This window comes from Camarhynchus parvulus, chromosome Z, assembly GCF_901933205.1.
Source record: "Camarhynchus parvulus chromosome Z, STF_HiC, whole genome shotgun sequence".
NCBI classification, from domain to species: domain Eukaryota; kingdom Metazoa; phylum Chordata; class Aves; order Passeriformes; family Thraupidae; genus Camarhynchus; species Camarhynchus parvulus.
Genome location: NC_044601.1, coordinates 16397138 through 16424764, shown reverse-complemented (window position 1 = coordinate 16424764; position 27627 = coordinate 16397138). Strand labels below are relative to the sequence as shown.

Sequence of the window (27627 nt, the reverse complement as noted above, 5' to 3'; positions counted from 1 at the left end):
TACCAATATCCAGAGCTGGAGTGTTTTTGGCGATGGGCCAGAAAACACACCAGTTAGTGTAAAACAATGTTCTCTATATGCTGTTACATTACATAAATATTCATAATTTCATTCATTATCCAAACATTCTTGTGATTTTAGATGTTTCAGGGATTTTCCTGCTCAGTTTTTAACCTTCGACTTGTCTGCATGCCATCCTGTTGATTAGACCAATATATTTTATTTCTTCTTGTGATTTTATTCCCTGAAAACAAGGGTCAATAAATTCTCTTTTCTCGGTGTTCTGGCTTTTGCCTGAGTTACACTGTCTTTCAGATAAGACAGGCCCTGAATGTGGGAAACTATTTCATTATTCTACACCATTTTCTGAGTTAGTTACATGAAAAAGCACTTTAACATCCCACAGCCTCTACTAGGCTATGGTCTAAGAAATTTTATATATATACATATAAAAGTTAAAAGTAAGTATATATTGTACCATATCAAAATACTTCTGATTAATAGCAACATGCAAAAGCTAATATATAAATGCAAAAGCCAATATAATATTGTCATTTATAACATAGTATTAAACAAAATAAAAATAAAAACCAAATGAAAGGCTTAGGTGCTTTTTCCTGCATCAAGTTATGCAAAATTCAGAGCAAACTGAAACAGAGGTAACAGTTGTTTCTACTGATCAGTTTAACAACTTCAAGAAAAGATTAAGGATCAATTCACTATAGCATAAAATCCTGACACCAGGCTAGGTCAGAACCATAGATAAACTTTTACACACAATTTCAAACAGTTTCCAATATTTCAGCAATGAATCAGAATTGTGTGGGTTTTGAAAAAGACATTTAAGATCGTCAAGTTACACTGTTAACCCAGCACTACCAAGTCCACAGCTAAACCATGTCCCTAACTGCCACAATGAATATATAAAATGTGTTGGGAATAACATCACAAACCCACTAAAATGAATGTTTAATCCTACACTCCTGGGTAAATGAACACAAAATTTAATTCCGAAAGATTGTTGGGTATTAGAGACTGAATGTTTTAATTTATGGCTTAAACATCTTCATGAAGGACTTTCACTTAGATAGTGAAACTGTTACAAAAACTGCAGAGAAGACCACCACACCCTGAACAGAGCTTCTGACGGAGGCAATGAACTCCTCGCTGATGGAGATAAGACAGTAAGCTCAGGTCTTCGGAGAGAAGAATACATTCACACAGGAATCAAGCTTAGCGCCTTCAGGGAGGAGAGGACAGCCCCAAGCCCACAGAGACCCTGGCACCAAAGGGTGGGGGAGGAAAGGTTTTGGGTGCCTGTTGGAACCCTCTGGTGAGAGGCAGTGACCGCCCACCCTCCGCTGGGCAGAGGAGATACCTGAGGGGCCCCTTCACCCCGGGAAAAGCTTATCCACAGCAGAGGGGGCGTCACAGCCATCCAAGGCCCCCCCAAAGGGGTCCCAGACCCTGCACCAGAGCACTGCAGGCGATGCCACAGACCCTCAGCGTTAGAAGGGGCAGTGTCAAACCGGGCCCCTGCCAGGGGGGCACCTGGGCGCTCCCACCTGCCCAAAGCGCGGATGAACCCACGGAATTCTGAACTCTTGGGCGCGTGGCGGCGGCGATGGGGGACCCTCATACCAAGAATCAGACAGAGGGGAGCAATGGGATGTCTTTGGGACCTTCAGATGGGTGACATGCTTCCACCCAACCCCTGTCACTCTCCTCCTGTCCCCCCACCCCCCATGCACACCTCTTTTTCTATTTCTTTCTTTCTTTACTCTTCCTTTCTCTTTGCCTCTTTTACTATTACATAAAATACATCATTTTTTCGTACCAACATCTAACCTCCTTTGGTTTTAATCACATTTTTTGGGTATATTTTGAATCTTTCTGGGTCCAATCTCTTTTATTCACAGAGGCTTCATTTCCTTTGGTTTTCTGTGGTAAACCACATTGTAACAATGGGCCAGTATACAACCGAATTTGCATCAAGAAAATACATATACACAAATAACTGAAGGACAAGTATCTGCAGAAACAAAATTTGCAAATTAACATATTTACTGCATACTGCAATTCTCTACCATGAAGAGTAGTCAGACTGAAAGACTATTTTCTTGCAATATGTATCTAATGATATAAATTCTCATCTTCACCAAGTAAAATTACTGAACTATGAAGAAGCTTCGGTAAGAGATGAGATTCCAGTAGATCTCTGGATTTCTTTTTCCCTGAAGTGGGACAGTGGCATTTGATACCTAATCAAACCCAGCCAGCATGTTTGCCTTTAGGCAGGTCAGTTGCTAGACATCATGAGCATAATGTTACAGAAAATAAACGATGGGTTGACCAAGAAGACAGAAGAACAAAGCAGATTATGTCCTAGTGCTGTTCTTGAGTCCAGGCCTAGGCTCTTCGGAGGTAAATTGAAATAGTCTTGCTGACCGTTTAACTGACAAGGGATGGTCAGACCAAAAGGGTAAAAAAAGCAGTAACTCAGACAGCTACCCCAGGCAGAAATTTTCCTTGCAATGTTCAAAAACAAAACAGGAAATAAGGCCTTTTGTGCCAATAAAAATGGAGAGTGTCAAGAATGCATCTTTGACCAGGAGGGTCAAAAAGAAGGTAACGCAAGGGAGAAAAAAAAAGTATCAATGTATAGAGCTTTGTACAGCAACAAAAGCCATGACAAACAGGAAATACTATAAGGAAGTGTCAGCGTACTAAGTAGCGAAGACAGCTCTGAGGCAGGACTGTGGTGAATAAACATGAAGTGAAAAAACTGCACACTCTTGCAAGGCAACCTATTACAAACCATGCTGACACAGTATTATGAGGGTGACTGAATTACAGTAAGAGACAGAATGAGAGAGACAGCCCTTGCAAAACACACAAATAAGACACGCAGCATTATCACAATCCATTCAGCTCTGAAGCACCATACAGTTTTGACAGCAACTGGCAAGACTGTCCCTAATATTCTATCTTAAGTAAGACTTCAGTTCATGTGCTATTCATAACACTGCACAAAAGGGGCAGCCTGCCCTTTTGAAAGCACTGAGGTATTGTGACACTAAAGTAACTATGGTGCTCTGCCAGAGTCCATGTACCAAACAGCAAACTAACATTAAACCAGATCATTTTACACTGGGGACTATTTGTGAAGTGGCATATTCTGAGAAAGAATTAAATTGAGAACCTACCAGAGAAACAGGCTAACCATTAAAAAAGTTACAGTACTGAAATTCGGCTAACATATAACATGAAAGTCAAAAATAATAGACTAAATTTAAGGATCATTAACACTGTTGATGCAAGTACATTTTAAGTAAATCTGCTACAGTATATGTACCAAAGTCTCCAAAGAAAGGTAAGATGAAGATGGTGGTTTGAGCACTAACTTGTGCTTATGCTGGTTCAGTTCTCTCAGGCATACATTGTGATCACAACAAAGGTCTTAATTTCTACATTACTCCGCATGTATAACACATACAGTTCAAAATTATAAAGCCAAGCAATCCTTTCTCAATATATGTTATTTTGCACTGATATTAGTTCCAAGCAGTCAAAGCCTCCAATGACCTCTGAACTCTGAAACAGCTGCTGGCAGAGCAGTGTTCATAAGCAAATTTCAGATAACATGTGCAAACGTAGCCAGGTTATATTTAAGCACTTTGGCACCCACATTTATTAAATTAATCAGCCTTAAGTCCCTAAGTAGTGCAACTGAATTTTTTTTATACAGTCTGGTACTGGCATACATAGATGATGAAAGAAAAAAGAAAAAGCAGCCATATGGGAATCATGCCAAAAGCTATAGTTTCACTGTCCAGCATCATGGAAAATGCACCTGAAAAATCTTCTCTAACTTGGTTGCTTATCAAAATAATAATTAACCCACAGAAGCCTGTACCCCAGATTTCCTCTCAGCAGAGGGGAAAAAAGTCTCCAAAGACAAAATCCTGACAAGTTATCACTGTTCAGAATGAATTCTTGTTAATCTGTACCAAATTATGCAACCAAAAAAAAAAAAAGGCCAAGACAACGCTTCCTCTCCCCAGCTCATAAATGGCAGAAGAGTATTATCACAGAATGACTTGGGCTGTAAGGGATCTTGGGGCCATCTAGTTCCAGTGCTCCGTCATGGGCAGGGACACCTTCTACTAAATTAGGTGGCCAACAGCCCTGCTCAACCTGGCCTTGAACATTTCCAGGGATGTGGCATCCACAGCTTCTCTGGGCAACCTGTTCCAGTGCCTCACTTCCCTCGCAGTAAAGAATTTCTTCCCAATATCTAATCTAACCTACTCCACCAGTTTGAAGCTACTCCCCCTTCTCTTATCGCTACAGGACCTTGTAAAAAGTCCCTCACCATCTCTTCTAGCACAACCAAAAACCTTGCTACAGCAGACAAGCTGCTGGGTCTCTCAGATATACACATTTTAAATGCAGCTGAAAAAAGCTCAACAGTCTTTATTCCCTCATGTCAACCTTCCCTCAGCAGCTAGTGTAACTAAAGAACTATCCTGCTGGAGGGAGATAAGTAAATCTTGATGAGAAATTTGTAACAGATACTTAAATATTGCCAGACAGCAAAAAAAGATGCAGAAAGCACTTATGACATTCGTTGAAGACTTTGGTTTCACAGACCATCAAGATAAGGTAGCAGATTACTACTTCTGAAAGGGACTTGTTTTCCTGTTTCTACTTCTGAATTTTTAGTGATTTGAAACATCTCAAACAGGTCTTCGTGGAGGTTGGTCTGCTACGGAATACAGGGCATAAGGTCTCATCCTAAACAGGAGTAAGAAAATGTGAGATTATTCTCCTTTTGGTAACAGAAATGTAAAAAGGATGAGCTCCTCATATCTTCTTCACTTCACATATTATATATATAATGAAATACACCTATCTATATAGCTATACATTTAACCATGTATATATAATTAAAACACTCCCACAAGTTCGTACCTTTATCCACAAAAGAAAAAACAAAGACATTTGCTACTGGTATACCACACTGGTCAGTACATTAAATACAACTGAAAAAGACTGGAGGATTTCAAAAAATATTACAGACAGCCCCTAAGTTCATGAAAGTGTTAACAGCATCATTGCTTCACCAAGACTAATACTAGCAGACATAAAATCCTATCCTTAATGCAATAGTATAAAGACAGTTCCATGTAAGAAGTCATAGACAGCTAACAAAAAAGTATCTCACAGCAGTAACATTTTATACAGTCATCTGATCCTTTTAAAATTAGGTAAGCAAGAATCCTTTTTATACAGAAATAGGACTTCTGGAAACATGGAAAATAATGTACGCAGAAAAATGTCCTTGGGACAACTGGTTATGGGATCAGAACACAAACAGTTTCTCCTATATCCTTCCAGTTGAAAAGAAGGATGAGAGAAGAAATCACAGGAAGATCAAGTAGAATATAATACTTGGCTCTATAACTGGTGTCATCAGCAGAATTTTGGGTTTCTTGATCCATGGTTGGTTTATGTGACACTATGGGCTGCTGGCAACAGATGGGGTATACCTGTCTCAAAGAGGGGGAAAGGATTTTTGCATGGTATTATCACAGCTCATTGTAGGAGCTTTAAAGTAATTTAAAGGGGAAAGGGATAAATATCAGGCATGGTAGAAATAAGCTTGGGGACACTGTCAGTATTGAAGGGACAGTGTGCTACTGAGGTCTGTCAGCTGGCCATCTCAGTGGAGGTGGGGGATTGAGATCTATGTTGCAGCAAAGACACAAGAGTTACTGATGTCCTAGAAACAACAGAAGTGTTTGAAAACTGCCACAAACCTCCAAAAAAAAGTGGCAGGACTAATTGTCCAGCTGAAGTGCAGCAGTGTGGCCCAAGGCATGCAGTATAGGCCACAAACAGGAGGAGCTGGAAGCCATCGTGCAGCTGGAAAACTATGACATAGCCATCACCATAGAAGCATAGTGCAACAACTCAAGTGCTACAATGGCTGGCTATAAACCCTTCACAAGGGATAGGCAGGGATAGAGAGATGGTGGGGTAGCCAGTATGTAAGGGACTGTTTTGGTTGTCTAGAGTTTAATGATGGTGATGATGGGGTTAAGTGTTTATGGGGCAGTAATCAAGGTAATAGGCCAAAAAGGCAGAAACCCAGGTGGGAGCTAGCTATAGACCACCCAACCAGGAAAAAGAGACAGATGAATTATTCTACAAGCAGCTCGGAGAAGTCTCATAATCATTAGCCCTTTTTCTCATGGGGACTTCAATTTCACAGATGTCTGCTGGGGATACAGTACAGCAAAGAAGAAACAGTCTAGGAGGTTCCTGGAGTGCGCAGAAGATACCGATGGTGTCAGGAAGCTGAGTGAGTGCATTGGGGGGCCCCCCACTGGATCTTTTGTTTGTGATCTGAGCATTGGTGGATGCTGGGGTGATTGGAGGCTGGCTGCAGCTCAGGAATCACAAAATGATGGAGTTTCTAATTCTTGGAAAAGTAGGAAGGGTCAGCAGAGCTGCCACTTCCAGAGGGCAGATTCTGGCCTGTTTAGGAGATTGTTCAACAGAGTACCTTGGGAGGCTATCCTCACATTCAAGACAGAAATCCTAAAGGCACAGCTAGCAGGCTATCCCCATATGCCAAAAGACAAGGCAGAGAAGATGAGTGACCTGGCTAAAGAAGGAGCTTTGGCTGGAACCCAGGATGAAAAGGCGAGTTTATGACCTTTGAAAGACAATGCAGGCAGCTCTGGTGTCATAAAGTTATGGACAGAGAAAACTAGATGGGTCAAAACACAACTAGAACTTGATCTTGCTACTGCCATAGAAGACAATAAAATGTATACATAAACACATTAGCAACAAGAGAAAAGCTGAGGAGAACCTCCATCCTTTACTGGATGCAGAGGAAACATACTGGGAAATTATATGGAAAGGCTCAGATACTGTCTTCTTTGTTTCAGTTTCTAATAGTGAGACCAGTTATTCTCCAGGTAACAAGGTCCCTGAGTGAAAAGAAAGGAATAGGAAGCAGAATGAAGACCTCATAACCTGGGACAAACCTTAGACATACAAGTGTCTGGGGCTGGATGGGATCCATGCAAGGCTACTGAGGGCGCTCAAGGAAGTGCACACCAAGCCTCTTTCGATCACTTACCAGTAGTCCTGGCTCATGAGGGAAGCCCCAGTTTACTGGAGGCTACCCAATATGACAGCCATCCACAAAAAAGGTTGGAAGGAGGATCTGGGGAACTAACTTCAGGCTTGTCAGCCTGACCTCAGTGCTGGGGAAGGTTCTGATGCAGATTACATTGAGTGTCATCATATGGCATGTACAGGACTACCTGGGGATCAGCATAGGTTTAGGAAAGGCAGGTCCTATTTGACCAACCTCATCACCTTCTGTGACAAAGTGACCCAGTTGGTACATGAGGGAAGGGCCATGGATGTTGTCTACCTTGGCTCAGTAAGGCCACTGAAACCATTTCCCACAGCATTCTCCTGGAAGAAACTGGCTCCCCATGTCTTGGACAGATGCACTCTTTGCTGGGTTAACAACTGGTTGGATGGCCAGGCCAGAGAATGGTGGGGAATGCAGTTAAATCCAATTAGTGTCCAGTCAGCAGTGGTGTTCCCCAGGGGTCAGTACCAGGTCCAGTCCTGTTTATTATCTCTATCAATGATCAGGATGAGGGGATTGAGTGCACTGTCTTTAAGTTTGCAGATGACACCAAGTTCATCTGCTGGAGGGATCTGGACAGCCTGGATTGATTGGCCAAGGCCGATTGTATGAGGTCTTGCACTTGGGTCACAACAACCCCGTGCACAGCTGCAGGCTGGGGAGGGAGGGGCTGGAAATCAGCCCAGAGGTAAAGGACCTGGGAGTGTTAGTCAACAATGGCTGAACATGAGCCAGCAGTATGGCCAAGAAGGCCAGTGGCATCCTGGCCTGTACCAGCAATAGTGTGGCCAGCAGGACCAGGGCAGTGACCACGGCTGTGGTGGTGAGGCTGTGCCATGAGTGCTGTGTTCATTTCTGGGTCCCTCACTACAAGAAGTACACTGAGGTGCTAGAGTGTGTCCAAAGAAGGGCAAAGGAGCTGGGGAAGGGCTTGGAGCACAAGTCTGATGAGAAGAGACTGAGGGAGGTGGGGGTGTTCATCCTGGAGAAAAGGAGACTTAGAGGTGACTTTATCATTCCCTACAACTGCCTGAAAGGAGCCTGTAGTGACATGGGGGTCAGTCTCTGCTCCCAGCAACAAGTGACAAGACAAGAGGAAGGACTTCAAGCTGCAGCACTGGGCTAAGTTTACATTGAATATTAGGAAAAATTTCTTCATCAAAAGGCTTAGCAAGCATTGGAATGGGCTGTCCAAGGAAGTGGCAGAGTTACCAAACCTGGAGATAGTTAAAAGGTGTGTAGATATGCCACTTATAGACACAGTTTAGTGGTGGACATGGCAGTGTTCAGTTAACAGTTGGACTTGATGTCTTGGAGAGCTTTTCCAACCTAAACTATTCTATGACTCCATATGTTGCTATGTTTCCTATGTGAATAATATTTTTCTATATATAATACTATATAATAAATATCCATGACAATAATTACATTTTGTATAATAAATACATATGTGCAGGTTTCTGTCTGCATGTGAAGGTGGGAGGGATTGGGCACATATAAGCAACCACTGTCACAGCTCTACTAGATCCCATCAGGAAGCAAAACATGGAGGCAGAGAAACACAAGAGGACTCTGCAATGATATATTTAAGGCTGAATAACATACTATTATCAAGTATCTATTTCTTATACTTCTCTGTCCAGATTTAAGCCCACAGAAATACTACTGCTGCATTACTGTGAAAGCCTACTACACTATTATTCTTTTTTATGAACCTCATAGACATCAGAGAGCTTTAAAAAGTGAAAGACAGAAAAAACAGAAAACCCAGAATCATCTGTGGCCACTAGTCTCTTAGTAAACTGAAAGAATTATTGTTAAAGCAAGAATTAAACACCTTGGTCTTGTTTTAAACCTTTCTTCCCCTTGAGAGGAGCTTTATAATGTAGCTGAACCAGTTTAAGTGCAGGCTACTGCTCAGAGGCACTCCCTCTTTCCCCCTTTCTCCTCTTTTTCTGGGATGTCCTATGCTGACAACTGTCGGATCCCACAGTGAACTAGCTGAGATTCAAAAACCACCACATAACTATTACTCAACATGTAATTATAGAATTTCATCAGTTCAACCTAGCAAGCTTGAAAGGATGCAGCAAGATAATCATGCAGCTTCACAGGCAGCAAAGGTCCCCCAGTAATCCTTCTGCTGTGCTGCCATCAATACCAGCCAAGCAAGACATCATGCCAGTATTGATGCACACACAATCCTGCTTCAAATCACTCATCCAACTGAAAGCTAAATCTGGCTTTTGTTTTCTTCCACTTCAGATTGTCTTCTGCCAAATTAGAGTTCAGACATCCTATGGAAGGCTGTGCAAAGCTCCAGAGTATGTTCAAGAAGGCTCTGAATGTGCTGCCAAGATCACAGGAGAAGAGCAGGAATAGGGTCTCCCTCCACCTCATGCTTCAGCAGAATTCCAGACGGGCTGAGCTGACCATAGATTTGGGTCAGGCCCCTAAAAACTGTCCCACAGCCAACTCCACATCACAGTTTTCCCTCAAAGCACTCACTCCCTTAGAGGTTGCTCCTTATCTGCCAGAAAAAGCTAACTTGAGTTAATCAGTAACAGAAAACAATGCCAGTGTTCAAAAGTGACTCTTGCAGTAATACTTCAGGCATACCCTTCTTCGACCTTTCTTGACTGGGAGGAAGACATCAGCTTATAGAAGTACGCTAGTGCCAGGCACCCTTGCTCAGCTGCTGGGCTGGGTCAAACCATTGCACCATACACTCATTACTCTCAGAGAGGCATTCTTTCCCATCCTCCACTTTTGTCACCTGCTCACATCCAATTCAACAGCCACACGGACACATGGCAAGTCAATCCACCCACCCACCAGCCTCAAAGTTACACAACCTTCAGATCCAACAAGAGGGAGGAGCAGAAACAGGCAGCTGTGGACAACAAGAAAAGGACTTAAGGGGAAACCCTAATGTAATTAAAAACATTTGACAAGTCAGTTGGCCTTGATAAAATGTTCAGAGATAGGGGGAAGTATAGGAGTCAGAAAGAAGAACATGGTAGGTATGATTCAGGTTATGCACTTTGTAGCAGAGACTTCTTGTCTGCCAGCAGTAAAACAGTCATAGGTTTGTGCACACCTGCAAAACCACTGAAAACAAAAAATGCAAACCTGACTTGCATGCTAGGGGTTTATGTTGAAAAGCATGTTACAGTTGAGCTTCATCACATGCCAGCTGAGTGTACAAGGCAAATAAAACACTTCATTCAATTCCAATGCATGTTTTCTCCTGTCCTACACAACCTCCACAGACAAAATGAAAGGGACCTTACAATGTAATGCACTGAAATCACAATAGGTAGTGGAGAGGAAGAGAAATTAGGAAAAAAAAAATAAGTTAAGCTAAAAGAAGCTCAAAACAGTTCAAAAAAAAAGGGTCAAATTAGAGGCCTTGAACTGGAATCGATCAAGAATGGACCTAGATTGTGACCATTGTTATTTTTCAGAAGGTGAGTGTTCTCAAAAACCAAATATCAATTTGCTTTTTCAATTTTGGAAAGGAGTCATTCAATCAGTGGCTAAGAATAAGGACAAAAATCTTGAAATATAGAACAGTTGAAGTCCTATCTAGTGCTATTTGCCATTTCAAATTTAAAAACTCCATGCACTACTGAAATTCTTTAACTAGCATTTTCCAAGTATTACTATTAAGTCACGTTCAGTACCTGCAACCCACAACTTGATACAGTCTTTTCTAAAACAGGGGGGAATTGAAAAGGCTTTCAAATCTGTTTAACAGTTTCAAATAGAAAAAACCCTGACCTTATCTTTTAGGAGTAAGAAAGAGCAAACACTAGAGACCTCAGTGTAAAGACAGCAAACACACTTCCTCTCCAGCTTCCCCTCCCACTCCCTCAGGATAAAGGGAGAAACAAACAGCTATACAATAGGCTGTCCCTGAACCTGAAGCAATAGGAACCCTTTTACTGACCAAATCTTTGATAGTTCACAATTCAGCAAGTTGAATGGAGTTAACACAGACATAGCAAGATGCCTACAACACATCCATTACTGCATCATGCTAAACATAAAAATAAACACACTGTTTTTCCTTGTAGTCTATCTGCAGTCTGCCATCAAAATAGCAGTTTATTCCCTGATTCTGCTTTCCCACACCCTCAGCCCACTTGTGGCTATAAAACAGGCAGCACCACAAGACAAACTGGACCAGCCTGCTGATCAAACAGGGAACTACCCCACAGAAAAAACTTGCTTGCTGATCTGAGTCACCACATAGCTGCACAATCACTAAAGCCAGATTAGAATGGCAGAAATGTTTAGAAAGGTATAGCAGAGGGAAGGGATTTGGATTATCCCCTGGAGCATCAAATCACGATTCACTAAGGCATAGAAACAGAAATGTTTTTGGAACTCCTTGCAACAAGTACTGCGCAAGTTTAGAGAACTGCTGCATCCAACACAATTCGTGTTTTGTTTATGAAAGCATCTCCAGGGGATGGCCGTAACTCTGGGCCAGAAAAACCAAGCACAGAAGACAGCTTTTAGTACAGAATCAATCCATCCATGTTTGAGAGCTTCTAAAACACAAAGCTTTAGAACAATTTTATTTTGAGACTATTCAATTTATTTTTCTGACTTTTATTTTGAAAATCTTTAAGATTAAATTAGCTCAGCCTCAATTATTTCATAAGGCACAAGTTTAAATGACAACATGATTTGCTAAACATTACATAATGTGCATCCTACAGACCCCAGGCTGCTCCTTTTGTGCAGCTTTTTCCAGTTTCTTCTCCTTCAAAACTTCCAAAACAATTAACTGCCAGTAGCAGAATTATGTTAAGGGCTCATCAGAAACTATATTAACAACCATACTGCAGGGTACCACACCAACATTTTTTCTTTATTTCCAGTGTATGACAGTCTGATTTTTATTTCATTAACTCAGCAACAAGTGTTTCCAGAGTATAAAGCAGCATACTGCTGAAAAAGACATTAAAATACCAATTCACATAAGTTTGAACACACAGTCTGGGACCACATTACCCACAGCTGGGGTAATAAAAAAGCTGTACATCTTGTCTGCACTACACAATTGTCAGTAAGAGGGTCACTGCCCTCATGCTGCAAATGATTGGAAAACTTTGGAAAGATTGAATAAGTCTCCTGTATGAAACATCAGAAACTGAAGAAAGCAATTACATAAAAACAAAAATGCTTTGAAAGAAAATGTTAAGATAAAATAACACTTCTACACTCAACATTATGTTTGACTGCATTTCAGAAGGGTAATTTTTTTTTTTTTACATTTCTGACAGTACAAACCAGAAAAACTAACTTCACAAATTTTACCTGTCTTATGTCTACAAAACCCCCACAATACTTGGTTTGTACTGGCAAAAAATTTACTGCCCTCACCACGACACAATCTGCACAAAAGAATCTTCTCGGAGATGTAGGCATAAAACATATGTATTATCTCTTAAAAACACTTAAAAGGAAGTGTGAAGTAACAATTTTTAACTCAATTTTAATCCAATTTTTAACTCCAAGTATTTCAATACAAAACATGGGATATTTGCTCCATAACAGCCCAGTACATTGACCAATGCCTGGTTTTCATCAGCTTGAATATTTTAACAATGTATGCATATGACCAGACAAGTGATACTTCCGCTTCATAAAATAAGACGCAGCATACTACCCATTATTAAACCAAAGCAGCAGTCATCTGGGAAATCACTACAACATGGGCAAATTGAATAAAGATCAAGGCAAGTGCTTAACAAGAATAGGACAGCTGCAAACATAAAAGTGGATGGTTAACTTCATTTACAGATTCCTCATCATGGACTAAATCCAAGATGAGCCCTATCAACAGAGGGGGAAGAAAACAAAACAATCTTTAGTTTATAAAGTGGTATTTCTAAGAGCGGAACTCAACTGGTCGAAACCTGACCAGATCAGCTATCGGTACAAATGGGCAAAGATAGGTTGTTAGTTATCCTGCTACTTTAATGAAAAAAGATTGGTCCACTGGAAGCACCAGGTGTTCAAACTGCCATGAGAAATAAAACAATTCCTCAGGAAAGTAGCACTGGCAAGAAAATCCTAATCTTTCACTTAGTACAATGTATCCCATCAGCTTTCTATCTTACGAGTTTATACTTGTAACACTGTTTTTTACCTTAGTTATCCAAAGGATAGTATAAGACTTTCTTTATACATGCTGAAACCGAAATAATTTGATTCAGGGTATGAATTCACCCAGACTACTTATGAGAAGATATAGTCTTCAATATGTACCTCATGTATCACCTACTATTAAAAGTAATGTATATAAGAAAATGCAAAACAAGTCACTTGCAATTAGCAAAATGAAATTTTTTTTAGTCTATAGGAAAACATCTCTCACAATAAAGTAATCAATAATTTATTTTAAACAGTAGTCTTCAGTAAAATGCAAAAGCAATATTAAATGTGCCAAAATTATGGTATTTTATTTCAATTAAAAAGCAATTTTAAAATCCTAATGAATTGTGACACCACTATTTAGCATTACGCCATTCTCAGGGGGTGTTGGACAGAAATACTGAAGGGTGCTCTAGTAAACCAGTAAAACTAGTTATATGCCTAGCATGTCATAGAGCAGCTAGGACAGAATTTTTAGATTCCAATTTTTAGAGTAATGTATCATCTATCATTCTACTCAGCCACCTTAATCAAAATTTGTTCTTTTATGGAAATAGGTCATGTAAAACATCAACTTCTTTCAAATCTTTGTATCCTGACAAAAACTGACTGAAAGATATTTTTCCCCATCCCACTATTCAGCTTCTTCCACTCCAGCTCACATACAGAGCGGGATGCTTTTTTGCCCTATAAGAGCTCCACTAACCCAACCCATTTCATTTCCATATTACATACTCCAAATCTTAGAGCCTTCTATCTTCCCCTTCCACACAAACCACTCCAAGAGATGTGACAAGTAGGCTTTAAAATCAAAATGCATCTATTGTACTATCTTCCCTCTTCTCAACATAAGTACACCATCCACCACTGCCACGATTCCTCTCCTGTAAATGAACACTAGATAGTCTTTAGGCTTAGGTTTCTTGCATTCTGGTAAATCATTCAGGGCCACTAATACCTTAATGTTTACCCCAAATAGTCTGTGTCTCATCCTCCTGACTCCCCTATTAAAGAATTGGCCTGCCTTAATTGCCTTCAACATTATTGGTTTTCTCCCACACTGTTACCACTCTCAGATTTCTGGTCCTGCACTGTTTTGCTGTCCCCATTTATCAAGCCTGTAATACAGAAACTCATCCAACCACAATCTTAGTATATAAAAAAAAATCTCCTGGGTTTTTTTAAATATGACTTCCCCTAAAGATTATCTAAATTTAAGCCTTATGATTACACGGTATCAGGTAAATTTCAGCTTCTTTAAAACAAGCAACACACAAAACTTACAGCCTCCACACAACCTTTCTTCGTTTATTGCTCTGTAATAGTCCAAACAGCTGCCCCAGTGTCATCTTCCACACACAAAAAAAACCACCACTCAGCAGAGGTTGGAAGGCACCTCTGGAGACCAGCTACTCCAAATGCCTGGCTCAAAGTGGGGTAACTAGATTAGGTTGCTATGGGCCAGCCAGTTTTTCCTGTCTCCAAGGACAGAGCTTCCACAAACTCTCCAAAATGCCTGTTTCAATGTTCAGCCATGAGTGTCTTTTCCTTGTAGCTTTTCGACTTGTCACACAGCACCACTGAGATGAGTGCTGGACCTCACACCCTTCACTCCCCCAAACAATCAGGTACTCACACACATTAACCTCCGAGGCCTCCGAGCCTTCTCCAGGCAGATTTCCAGCACTCAGTGGCTCCTTGAGTAAAGGATGCTGCGGTCCCACCATCATCCCTGTAGCCCTAAGCCAGACCTGCTCCAGCATACCCATGACTCCTACTGGAGAGACCAAAACTGTGCTCTGCACTCCAGATAGCCTTTCTGGTGCTGTGTAGAACAGAAGGATCACCTTCCTCAACCTGCTAACAGTGCAGCAATGGCTTTCTCCACCAAAAGCATGTCGCTGCTCACAATCAAACTGATGTTTGGTAGGCTGATTGGCACCAATCAGCACTCCCATGTCCTTCTCTGCCAAGCTGTTTTCAAGCCTCTCAGTCCCTAGCCTGTGCTGATGGATGGAGTTATTTCTGCCAGGAGCAGGACATGGCATTTTCCTGGGTTGAGCTTCAGAAGCTTCCTGTCAGACCATTTCTCCAGCCAGTCTGGATCTCTCTGAACTCATCTGGTGTATCAGCCACCCTCTCTAGGTCTGTACCATCAGCAAACTTGACGATCATGTCACATAGTCCACGTCATTACTGAAGATGACAAATGGCCCCAGCAATCACTGACACCTGATCATTTTGCGCATCTCAAACTTAACATTCCTTCAATAGTTTCCATCTTCTATCACAAGCTATTATTATCATATCAATGCAACACGTATACAGCAAACTATGAAAATTTGTTTCAGCTTCAGGCAGGAGATGGAACTTACGCACCTAAAGCACTCCACTTTCCTTCAGTGTTGAAAAAAATGGCTTTCACCTCTAAGTTGTTAGAGGTTGTCCCATTCTGCTCTGCACTGGTGCAGCCTCCCCTCAAGTCCTGTGTGCAGTTTTGGGCACAACAATACAGAAAAAAAAAGATATAAAGCTATACAGATCATCCAAAGGAGGGCAACAAAAAAAATGAAGGGTCTGGAGGGGAAGCCTTATGAGGAGTGGCTGAGGTCACTTGGTCTGTTCAGCCTGGAGGAGACTGAGAGCAGACCTCACTGCAGGTACAACTTCCTCCTGAGGGGAAGAGGAGGGGCAGCCACTGATCTCTCTTTAGTGGTGACCTGTGACAGGACCTGAGGAAATGGCATGAAGGTCAAGGAAGGTTTAGGCTGGATATTAGAAAAAGACTCCTCGGCAAGGACACAGTCAAAGCATCAAGTCTGACGGAGCTAAAGAAGTGCTTGCACAACACTCTCAGGCATGTAGTTGTGACTCTCAAGGCTGGTCCTGTGCAGGAAGAAGAGCTAAGCTCCTATGATCCTTGTGGGTCCCTTCCAACTCAGGATATTCTGTTTATTCTGACTTCTGTGTTTCCATACCCTATGAATTTCTTGTGTTCCTCCCCAGTAACTGTACTTGACTTCCAATATTTGCACTGCTATCTTTCAGATTTGCTTTGCTACAATGTTGTTATCCACTTGCTGAAAACCCATACAACATGAAGTTTTATGGATGCAACACTTGCCGCAAACACCTTCGGATTTCTGCATAAAGTAGGGCCCATCATCAATGCACAGATTATGGAAGATAACGGTTACTCAGGGAAAAATCAGGAAGATGAAATGTCACCTGAGATCAAACAAAAGCCTCAGATAACTTTCCAACTTTTCCTGCCTCTCCAATGTCCCAGTTTATGGTCAAACACTTAAGTATGTCTTTTGCTTGCTTTTAATCAGCTACATTACTGGAAAAACTACATACCTTGAGGAAGATAACCTGCATAAGACATTTAAGCGCAAGTTGTTCAAGTTGAAAAAAAGTTCATTTAAGTCACATACCCAAAAACAGACATGGCATTCTGCATGTGCTAGACATATTCCAGCCACTTCCTGGAGAAGCTCCAGTACAATCACACTTTGCAGCTTTCCGAGTTTGGTTATCATCAGGAGGCAAGGGTACCTGTCACCTCATAAAGGATTAGCTGGATTATCTCCATCAGAGTCTATCAAAGTGTTTGTTCACTTATGCCTCGTAACACTTGATAGTAACAGGAGAGTTCTCTAAACACTGCCTTTTAAATTAGATTTACACTACAACCTACCTAGCTCCTATCTGCAACAAGATGTGTCTGCAGCAGTTACACAAATCAAAGAAAATGCAACTCGATCATGGCTAATTGTGTAACTAGGGCTGCTCTTAACAGCCCTAGTTACACAATTAATCTTACGCAGTCTATTGCCAGACAATGGAAAATACAAGAAAGTTTAAAAGAGGAGACAATCCCACCAACACACAAAAAGTTGAAAGTGAGATGACAATGAGAAGCAGAGAGATTAGAGTAGGATAAACCTGGACACAAATTACAGACTGAGCAGCAAGAGATGTTCAAAGAGTAAAAAGAAAGGGTTGACAAGACAAACAGGGCCAAGAGAAACAATTTTTTTTTCTTAAGAATTAAGTATCACAATTACTATGCAATCAGGAATTATTAACCAAAGTATTAACTTCACATTTTAAAAAAGCCCAGCAGTTAAACATCAGCTATGTGGAGGTTTTTGCTAAGGTTTGGAAGCCATGTTTAAGCCTATCAACATTGCAGAAGTACCTCAGGAAACTTGAGTTTTTATCTCTCTTGACTTTTTGCATCTGTGCAAACTGAATTTCCTTCTAGTGTCCATACACAGAATAAGGCTATTAATTACTTTTAGTTACGTCTGGGTTTTTTATTATCTGTATATGTTTCTGAAAAGTCTTGATTTTCATTCAGCAGACAAGGCCCAGTTACACCCAAAATGCCACATAAATGCAGAATTCATTATTTCTCCACTGACTACTGTAACTAAAAGCTTTTTAAAATAATTTGTCTAAAACCAGCAGTATGTTTATCAATTAAGTGTCACACACTACCATTCCCACTTACACCTAGGAACCAAGAAAATGAGCAACCTCAATATCAACTGACTGTGGCTGCCTAAAAGTCATTTCCATTAAGTGCTGTAATTAGAATTGCCACTGACAAGTGGGACAAGAACAATGAAGACTCAAAGCCAGAACATGTCTTCACATTAGATCAGGTTTTTTTACCAGATAAATAAAGACAAAAAGATAAATAAATAGCTTTAGAGAGTTGACAAACATTATGTAACATCTTTAATATCATTACTGAGGACCTGGACAATGGGATCAAGTGCACAGTACGCTCACAATGACACTAAATAGGCCAGGAGTGTTGATTTGCTGGAGGGTAGGAAGACTCTGGAGAGGGATCTGGATCAATAGGCCAGGATCAATTGTGAGGTGGTGTTTCACCAAGGTGGAGGTAGTGAGGGGTGTGAGTGAGCTGCTGCGGGCGCTTAATTTCTATCTGGGCTTAAGCCATGGCAGTGGTTCAACAAGGTGAACTGCTGGGTCGTGCTCAGGAGTCAGACAACCCCATGCAGTGCTACATGCTGAGGGCAGAGTAGCTGGAAAGCTGCCCAGTAGAAAGGGATCGGGAGGTCCTGATCAACACCTGCCTGCACATGAGCCAGACAGGTGTGCAGGAGGCCAAGAAAGCCAATGGAATCGTGTCTTATATCAGAAATAGTGTGGCCAGCAGGACCAGGGCAGTGACTGTCCCTCTTGGCACTGGTGAGGCCACACCTTGTACCCTGTGTTCAGTTTTGGGCCTCCCACAAGGAAGACATTGAGGCACTGGAGCTTGTCTAGAGACAGGCAACAAAGCCAAAGAAGCATCTAGAGAGTAAGTCCTGTGAGAAGCAGCTGAGGGAGCTGGGGCTATTCAGACTGGAGGAGAGGAGGCTCAGGGACATCTTATTGCTCTCTACAACTCTGAAAGGAGGGTGTAGCCCGCTGGGGGCTGGTGTCTTCTAGGCAACTACTGACAGGACAAGTGGACATGGCCTCAGGCTCTGTCAGAGGAAGTTCAGGTTGGGTATCAGGAAGAATTTCTTCACAGGAAGGGTTGTCAAGCATTGGGATGGACTGCCCAGGGAGGTTGCAGAGTCACCTTTCCCAGGGATATTCAAGAAATGGACATAGCACTTGGTGCTAAGGCTTAACTGATGAGATGGTGATCAGTCAAAGGTTGGAATCAATGACCTTGAAGGTCTTTTCCAGCCCAGATGTTTCTCTGTTTCAAACCCATTCAAAGTAGAGGAAAGAGGTGGCAAGAAACAGATTTCACAAATACAGAATGGAAGAACATTCCTTAGATATCCAAAGCCTACAACTCTGAATGCAAGAACAGTATAAACCAATGCAGAAGAAATATTGTCTTGATCTTAATCTCAACAACTGCTGAAAGCATTTCAAGACAAAAAAGCTTACTTTCTTGAATAACTCCATTTACCTACTTAATTCACACACTCTAAGTGCTTTACTAAATCAAACTTCCTAAATAGCAATGGAAAACCACGGAAGGATGACTGTATAGTCCACAACAGCTTTACTGACATGTTACAACATCATCTTAATGCTCCAGTGGCACATATGAGACCTTCCAACTCACCAACAGAGCATAGCTACACACAGTGCAGACTGAGTACAAGCAGTACCTCAATGACTTCAAAAAAATTAAACCAACAATACTGTCTGTAAGGAGAAAACAGGAAGACTAATTACTTTCATCCTTCTTCTTTACTGCCTGTAATAGGAAAAATGTGTTATTCACTATATGCCAAATATCATCCAATTCTATTTTAATACCGCATCTTCCAACATAAAAAGCAGTTTCTGTCCATAAGTGAAGATCCTTTCTTATCTCTGGGGTCTCAGAAGAGGTGCAGTGTGCTGTGTCTGCCATCCAGAATAAAACTAGTCTCTATGAGATGGAGGGCACTAGTAACGGCACCCAGTCACCAGCATTTTCAGCCATAACATCAGCAATCATCATTTATCTGGAGCCCTTTCCCCCTAAACATGCTCCAGCATTTAAAGCAAATACCACTGATCACCTCCTTCACAGGACTACCTTGCTTGCAGGAGCAGGCCATTCCTCCATGTACAGCTCCATCAGACATCTCCCAGCCATCCTCCCTCACACAGGGCAATGCTAACAAGTGGCACAGGCTCCAAAAGCACAGTGCCCTCTCCAGCCATCGGCTACAACCCATCACCTACTGTTTCCCAGCACCACCATAGATGCTGCAAAGACAGTTGCTTGGGATGGTGTCCCCCACTTCTTTATTTTAACTTCAGGGGGCAGCTGCGTGGTCCCACTATGGGAAACTGTGGTCCTTTTTCCTCAGATCTGCCAAATCACTGTAACCAGGGCAGCTCCTCCGCAACTGCCTGTGAACCCAGAACAGTCTGCAATTTGGTCACCTCAGTGCTACCAGCTGCTCACTTCCATCCACAGGACACTGCTTTGCTGAACTAAACTCTAAATATCCCCATTGCCATCAGCCCATTACTCTGCCAAAGACAGCTCCTGACTCTGGCCCTACTGAGATGGCAATTCCAGAGCCCTGCTGGAAGCAGACTAGGGGCCTCAGAGGCTGAGACTGGATCATCCCAGTTCTTACCCACTCCATCCACAACTGACAAGTTTTCCACCTGTTAACATACAATTTATACACACACTTGTAATTCCCATTAACAAAAGACACAACTCCTTCCAGATTTCACACCACTGCAAATACTCTAGATGCAGGCCATACCAGGTCCAGCTGCTGCATTCCCCACCAATTATTGCCACAGGCAAAACTGCCTCAACTCAGGCAATTCAATTTAAACTACTGGAAATCATCAGGCAACTAATTATCAATTTGGTTATTGAGGAAAAAAAAGACAACCTAACTTTTAGGGAAGTACCTTTTGTCCTCCTTTCCCAGGCTCTGCTTCAGTAAGAAACATTTCCCCCTCACCCTTCTATCTGAACTGCTCATTTGCATGGTTCCTTACCCTCAGTCCCTCCCCAGCCCTTCAGCAAGATGACAGAGGAGGCAAGTGTCAGCACATAATGGTTTTTCCACCACGCCTTACTTCTTACTCATTTTCTTCCACTGCTGGTTTTTCTTAAACTGTTACTCTGCTCTAGTAGGTGTGACTGCTCACGAGTGACTGCTATACAGGTTGCAATCTCTTTGGCAGAGTCTGTGCCTCAGTATGGGCCTGCCACAGGCTGCAGTCTCCTCAGGGCAGAGTCAACCATGGCACTGCAGCCCCTCAGGGCATCTCTACAGCAGCAAGGGTTGCCCACAGGTTACAGTCCCTTCAGAAGTGCCTTACCCGCAGCCCACAGTGCACTCAGGAGTGTCCCTGCTCCAGTACTGCCTCCACAGGAGGCAGTCCCTTTGAGGGCATAGCTCCTGCGGCACTGTCTGCCCAAAAGTGTACTCTTCCCTCTAGCTCTTCCCTGTTCTTTCTTCTCCCATCTCTTAGCATATCTCACCCTTCTGCCTCTTGTTCAGCCTCCTGCACATCTTCCCCACTTGTGTCTCCTGCCCATTTCAGTTGTCACTTATTCATAAAAGAGTTCTGAGCAGTAGCACCACACATGCACACTTGACAGGTTGAGATTTAAGCATGCAATGGACAGTTTTAATCATCTTTAAAGCTGACCAAAATCAGCCATGCCCAAAGCAGTCTCTTCACCCACTAAGCACCCTTTCTGCCCCCCAGTGAAATCCTGCTATTTGTGTCTGAGGTAACCCATACAGGTATTTTTCAAGAAAAAAGTTAATTATCCAAGTGAATATAAGATCTAAGGATAACTGAACTACAGAAGAAGAAAATGAAACTAATTAGAGCTTATTAGTGACTTCACATTTTAAAAAACAAACACCTCCCCCCCCCAAAAAAAAACCAAGCAAAAAACCAACAACAAAACCACAAAAGAAAAAAAAAAGGAAAAAAGAAAAAAAAGGAAGCAGAAGCAAATCTTTGGTATCCATAAGTTCAATTCAGAAAGTGTGGATTGCATGAGCGAAGAGTGAAGTGGATTGAGAACTGGCTGAACAGCAGATCCCAGAGTCACAGTCACTGACACAGGCTCTGGTTGGAGGCCTGTCACTCATGATGACCCCCAAGGTCCAAGAGTGGGCCCAGTCTTGCTTAATTTATCCATCAATGACTTGGGTGAAGGGCAGAGGCCTCCTCAGCAATTTCACTGACAGCACAAAGCTGGGAGCAGTGGCCGATAGCCCAGAGGACTGTGCAGCCCTTCAGAAGGACCTCAGCAGCCTGGAGAGATGGGCACAGAGGAACCTTCTGAAAGTCAGCCAAGGCAAGTGCAGGGTCCTGCAGCTGGGGAGGAGCAACCCCAGGCACCAGCACAGCCTGGGGGTGACCTGCTGGGAAGCAGCTCTGTGGAGAAGGAGCTGGGGGTCCTGTGGACAGCAAGCTCTCCATGAGCCAGCAGTGCCCTGGTGGCCAAGAAGGCCGGTGACATCCTGGGCTGCATCAGGAAGAGCAGCACCAGCAGGCTGAGACAGGTGACCCTGCCCCTCTACTCAGCCCTGGAGAGGCCTCATCTGTTGTCATCTGCTGTGTCCAGTTCTGGGATCCTCAGTAAAAGAGACAATAGAGAGTGTCCAGCAGAGAACTCTGAAGATGATTAAGGGACTGGAGCATCCCTCATATGAGGAAAGGGGACTCAATCAGTGTCTATGAGTATCTGAAGGGAGAGTGCCAAGAGGACGGAGCCAGGCCCTTCTCAGTGGTACCAAGCAATAGGACAAAAGGCAGAAACTAGTGCACAGGAAGTTCCACCTATTAGAAAGGGCTTCTTTATTGTGAAGGTGACAGCACTGGAACAGGCTGCCCAGAGAGCTTGTGGAGTCTCCCCCACTGGAGATATTCAAGAATCATCTGGACACAGTCCTGTGCTATGTGCTTTGGGACTAACAGATTATCCACTGTGGTCTTTTCCAACCTGACCCATTCTGTGAGCTTTGCTTTCAGTAAGGGCTGAGGTTTATCACAGGTACCTATCAGATGCAGTAGAGCAGCAAGAAAGAACAGATAAGCACAAAGAAAGCAAACAGAAATTCAGGTATTTTCTAATCTTAGTAGTGATGCAAGAGTGGCCTTTTACTTAAGAGAGCAAAACAACTATCTACCAAGAAATGCATTCTTAATCCTTTCCCCACATACCCATAGAAAATTCCTCTGCTTTGTCAGTCACTAAAATGCAAACACTGCTCACAAACTCTAAAGGCATTTTTACTTGGACTTATCCAAGAAGAATCTGACTCACTACATATACTTGTTTTACTAGCACTATCATTATTTCTCAATACAAAAAAGAAGTGTGCTTATGGCTGGCACAGAGTACTGTGCTCTTTCAGTTGTTCTGCCGTACAGCCTTTGCAGTCAAACATCATACATTTTGTAAGTCCTGTGCATCCTGGTCACCCACTACCACCGGGAAAGTCACACTTTACAAGTGTATACCAGAACACAACAAACACTAAGCCTTCCCCAGCAGCACTGAGGGCTACGGAGCAAAGATCACCGCAAGAAGCAGAAAACCAGAGGACGGTTTCTACCCGAAGACCAACGGCAGGGACGCAGCCGTGCCCTAAGCACGGCCAGCCCGACCCCCGGGTCTCTCGGCGGGGTCTGCGGAGGCCACACCGCAGGCAGGCAGGCGGGTCCCCGGCTGACACCCGGGGCGGGGGAGCCGCCAGCCCGGGGCGGAGGCGGCGCGCGGACGGGGCCCGTTGCCCGGGCGCTCCGGGCGCGATGGCGGGTGGGTGACGGAACAACGCCAGCGCCATCCCCCCGCACCCCAGCGCTTACGTGTAGATGATGGACATGAAGTGCATGAGCCAGAGCACGACGAAGAGGATGAGCCCGAAGATGGCGAGTCCCTCCGAGGCCAGGGCCAGCACCGCCATCCCCGGGGGGCGCGGTGGCCCGGGCAGGAGCCGGCGGCGGGGCGGAGCGAGGCGGGGGCGGCCTGGGGGCGGCAGTTGCTGCGGGCGGGCTCTGGGGCGGCTCCGGGGGCGCCGCTGCTGCTCCGCACCGGCCTGCGCGCGGCAGCCAGTGGCGCACCGACAGCCGCCGCCGCCGCCTTTCTGTCAGCGCAGGAGGCGGGGCGGACGGGCACATCCGTTACCGGCCCGGCCCCCGCCCGCCGCCGCCGCCTGACCTTGGGTCCGTCCCCCTCGGGCTGCCGGGGGAGGTGCGGAGCCGCGGCCGCAGGCGAAGGGCGGCGGTGCCCTGCTCCGGCCGCCGGGGAGGGATGCGGGCGCGGCGGAGGCGCTGCTTCCGTATCGTCCAACTTTGGTGTTGGCTGCTGAGGAGACGGCAGCCCTTTGTGCACAGAGGCGGGGATCGGGGCAGACGGATATTGCAGGTGTTGCCGAGCGTCTCTGAGCAGAGGCTGTGGAAGCTGGAGCTGTTCAGTCTGGAAAAGAGAAGACTGAGAGAGGATCTCATTAATGCATATAAATATCTCAAAAGGAGTGCCAGCACCAAGGTGCCAGAGTCTTTTCAGCCAGACCCAGCGACAGGACAGGGAACAGTGGCCATATAATAAGTCAGAAGTTTCACCAAGAAGTTCATCTCAACGTGAGAAAGAGCTTCTTTACACGGGTAGAACACTGGAACAGGCTATGCAAGGCGGTCATGGCGTCTCCTTGTCCCAAGACATTCTAAACCCACCTCCACTTGTTCCTGGTTCACCTGTTCTAGGAGACCCTGCCTTGGCAGGCGTGTTGGACGGGATGATCTCCAGAGGTGTTCTCCAACACAACCTGCTATCTGATTCTGAGGTCTAGTACAGGGGGGCTGATATAGGGCTGCATGGCCTTTGTTATTTTTCTTTATTGCTTTTGAGTCCAAATACTTGGTGATGTTGAATGCCGCAGGACGGGATTGCTATTTCTAGCATAGGTGTGCACCTGTGAGTTGCTGGCAGTGCTGAACTCTGTGAGTCAGAGCAGCTGCTCCAAGGACTGGGGCAATTCAGCAGTCATACTGCCATCTGTGGAGCCCAAGCAGTGCTAAAGCAGCCTGGTGACTACCAGCCTTGGCTACGCTTGAGTTAGCGTCTAGTTAATGAAAGGGTCAGTTGCTCATTGCTAATCCTCTGAGCCAGCTCTTCTTGCCTTTATTTCATTACAGTGTTTATGGCAATTACTATTACTGTGATGTGGCTCCATTTTTGAGGGGGTTCATATGCAGAAACCTCCCAACACTTCTGCTTTCTTTTACAGTTCAGCATTTTTGATCTGGGGTCAAAATATATATATTTTTTTTTTTTACTTATTGTGTAATAGGCAAACATGCATTGCATTAACTGTTTTAAATTTAACTCCATTAATCTGGGGTATGCTGTGGGAGGATAAAATGATTTGACTGGCTGTTCCTTGACTATACTGAGCTTGCCAGAATAAGCATAGCCTTACATAAGACACTATGTTTACCTGTACATGAGAAGGTATACTTTTTCTCAGGAGTCCTCACTAATAACACAAGCTGAACATTGCAATGTATATATGTTCTCTATTTTTTTTTCCTCCACAGCTCTCTCTTATTAATATAGGTTTAGGAATGTTCATAAATTCCGCTAAGAACTCAGTTGTGGTTTTGAAAAGTATTATAGCCACCACAATAACTGTAGAAAGAATTGGGTTTCAAGTTAGTTCTAGTTGTATGTGAGAAATTAAGATATAGTAATTTAAAGGCAACTTAAAAAGGGATCTCATCTGGTGTGGAATTGACCAAATTAAAAATATAATTTAAAACTAAAAGTCAAAAGCTACTAGTAATTGGTAAGAAAAGGTGAGGTATCAGCCCATTCTAGTGTGAACACTGCCCGTATAGTCTGTAGTTCCTAGTTAATGTTAGTTTCCCCATAAATAAATCATGGGGCCAGCAACATGCCTTTTCACTGGCTTCAGTGATTTCTTATTATAACTTCCTTAAAAATAGCTTTTCAAGTAAAACAAATTACCTTAATTTTCAAATTCCCCTATTGTGTTTGTATGTCATTTGTAACTGAAAGTGGCAGGTTTTTTTCTATTTGTTCCTTCATTTAGAGTCTAATGATCACATTTATATTAATTTAAGATTGCCTCAATGAGCTTTATAGGCATTTTTTAGCCATGATTTGAATTGCCATGCTCAATGTTGGCACAGTCACAAGACTGAGTCAGAGAATTCAGAGCTGATACATATAAATTGTTGGAATATAGCTCGTATAACCCTTACCTTGTTGGCTTGCATCTCTCTTCTAAGGCAGAAACAGCCTATGCAAAAGATTCTCTTGGCTTAAAATATGACAGTACAGGGAATTGAGGAAGATTGAGGGCCTGTCTCCAGTAAATCAGTAAATCAAATTATCAGAGTTTATTAAACTGAAGCAGTAAATCTTATTTTTTTGTCCTAGAAGGTGTTTGCCTGGGAGATTAGATTGAGAGGCTGCTTATTGTGCAACAGGTAGGGTCAATGACTCCATACAAACAAACTTTGCTGAGGATTCTTCATAAATAAAATGAGTAGAGGTACTGACTCCTGTACTTCAGCTAGCCATACTGATGAATGAGCAGTCCTCAAGCAGTGTTCCATGGGGAAACACCAAGGTAGTACAAATAACTTTGTCTAGAAAAGGATCCACCTTTCTGTCATCCTCTCTGGGATGTCATTCTGCCCTCTGGTTGTATGGGGAGAAAGAACTCTCTCATGAGGTGTTTAAGGTAAAAAGCTGCAGCGCTCAATGTTCAAGTTGATGTAAGGTTTAAAGCCAGAATCTTCAGTATACTTTCAGAATTGTAATGGAGGAAAATCAGGTATAGTAAAGCCTTCAACCTGAGCAATTTCTCTAGTAAAATTTGTTGCCACATGGATTCTTTCAGCAGGTAAATTAAGATTAGTGGGGGAACAAAGAGTAAAGATTGCCTGAAGCATGGGGCCACCTGGAGTTGTGACAGCTCAGTAGTAAGGGACATGTACTTGGTCTCCCCTCTGCAAGCATGGAAGGCAGCAATTCACAGAGAGCAGTGTTCTTCAAGCAGGACAAATCTGGCTGCTCTAAGGTGCCTCATTATGCCTTGGGGCATGATACACCCTGGTGTTTAATCAAGTGCTTGGGACTTAATGCAAATGTGTACTATGTTTAAAATAAAAACAAAAATTAGCCCTCCCATATCCTATAAAACTGCTGTTCTTTTTGCCAACATATTGATTAATTCTAACAGCATTTGAGTGTAGTTTGTTGCAGAATGAAAAAGATTAATTTAATACAAGTCTTCATCATAAAAATCTTAGGTGGCCTAGATATCAGACTTGTTCCCTCAACAAAAATGATGCAATAGAAACACGTAATCTTGAACTGATAAAAAGGGATAAATATAATTAGTTAACAAAGGAACAATAGTGGATTAACCTGGAATGATACTGGTATTAATGCTGAGAAGGCTGTGGAAACCAAACCCACTAATAGGTATACCTATGAAAGGTTTTAACCCTATACAGACCTCCCAGTTTTCTTCTCAACCTACAGGTTGCAGTGAAACCTCAAAGTAGCAGTCTGAAAGGAATAAAGCCTCAGTACTTTTGATCTTCAGAAATAATTTTGTAATAGAACATGAAAGCAGTTTTTTTAAAAAAACCAAACAGTGTTTCAGGTATATGTATTTTTCTTGACAAGTTGATCCAGGCTGATTGGCCTATAAACCTCCCACATATTGCTGTTGGAAATAACTAGGCTTATGCACTCAGCATTA

General features: G+C 43.0%; 1 protein-coding gene across 1 annotated transcript in view; it reads right to left on the bottom strand.

Moving 5' to 3' along the window:
• Positions 1-23970, bottom strand: part of UGCG (UDP-glucose ceramide glucosyltransferase) — a 36007-nt gene extending 12037 nt beyond the window's left edge. The window contains exon 1 of the mRNA XM_030968858.1: positions 23696-23970. Coding sequence (XP_030824718.1) covers positions 23696-23793 — 98 coding nt within the window. The 5' untranslated portion in view covers positions 23794-23970. The remainder of the gene's footprint in view (positions 1-23695) is intronic.
• Between the last annotated feature and the right edge of the window lie 3657 nt (positions 23971-27627).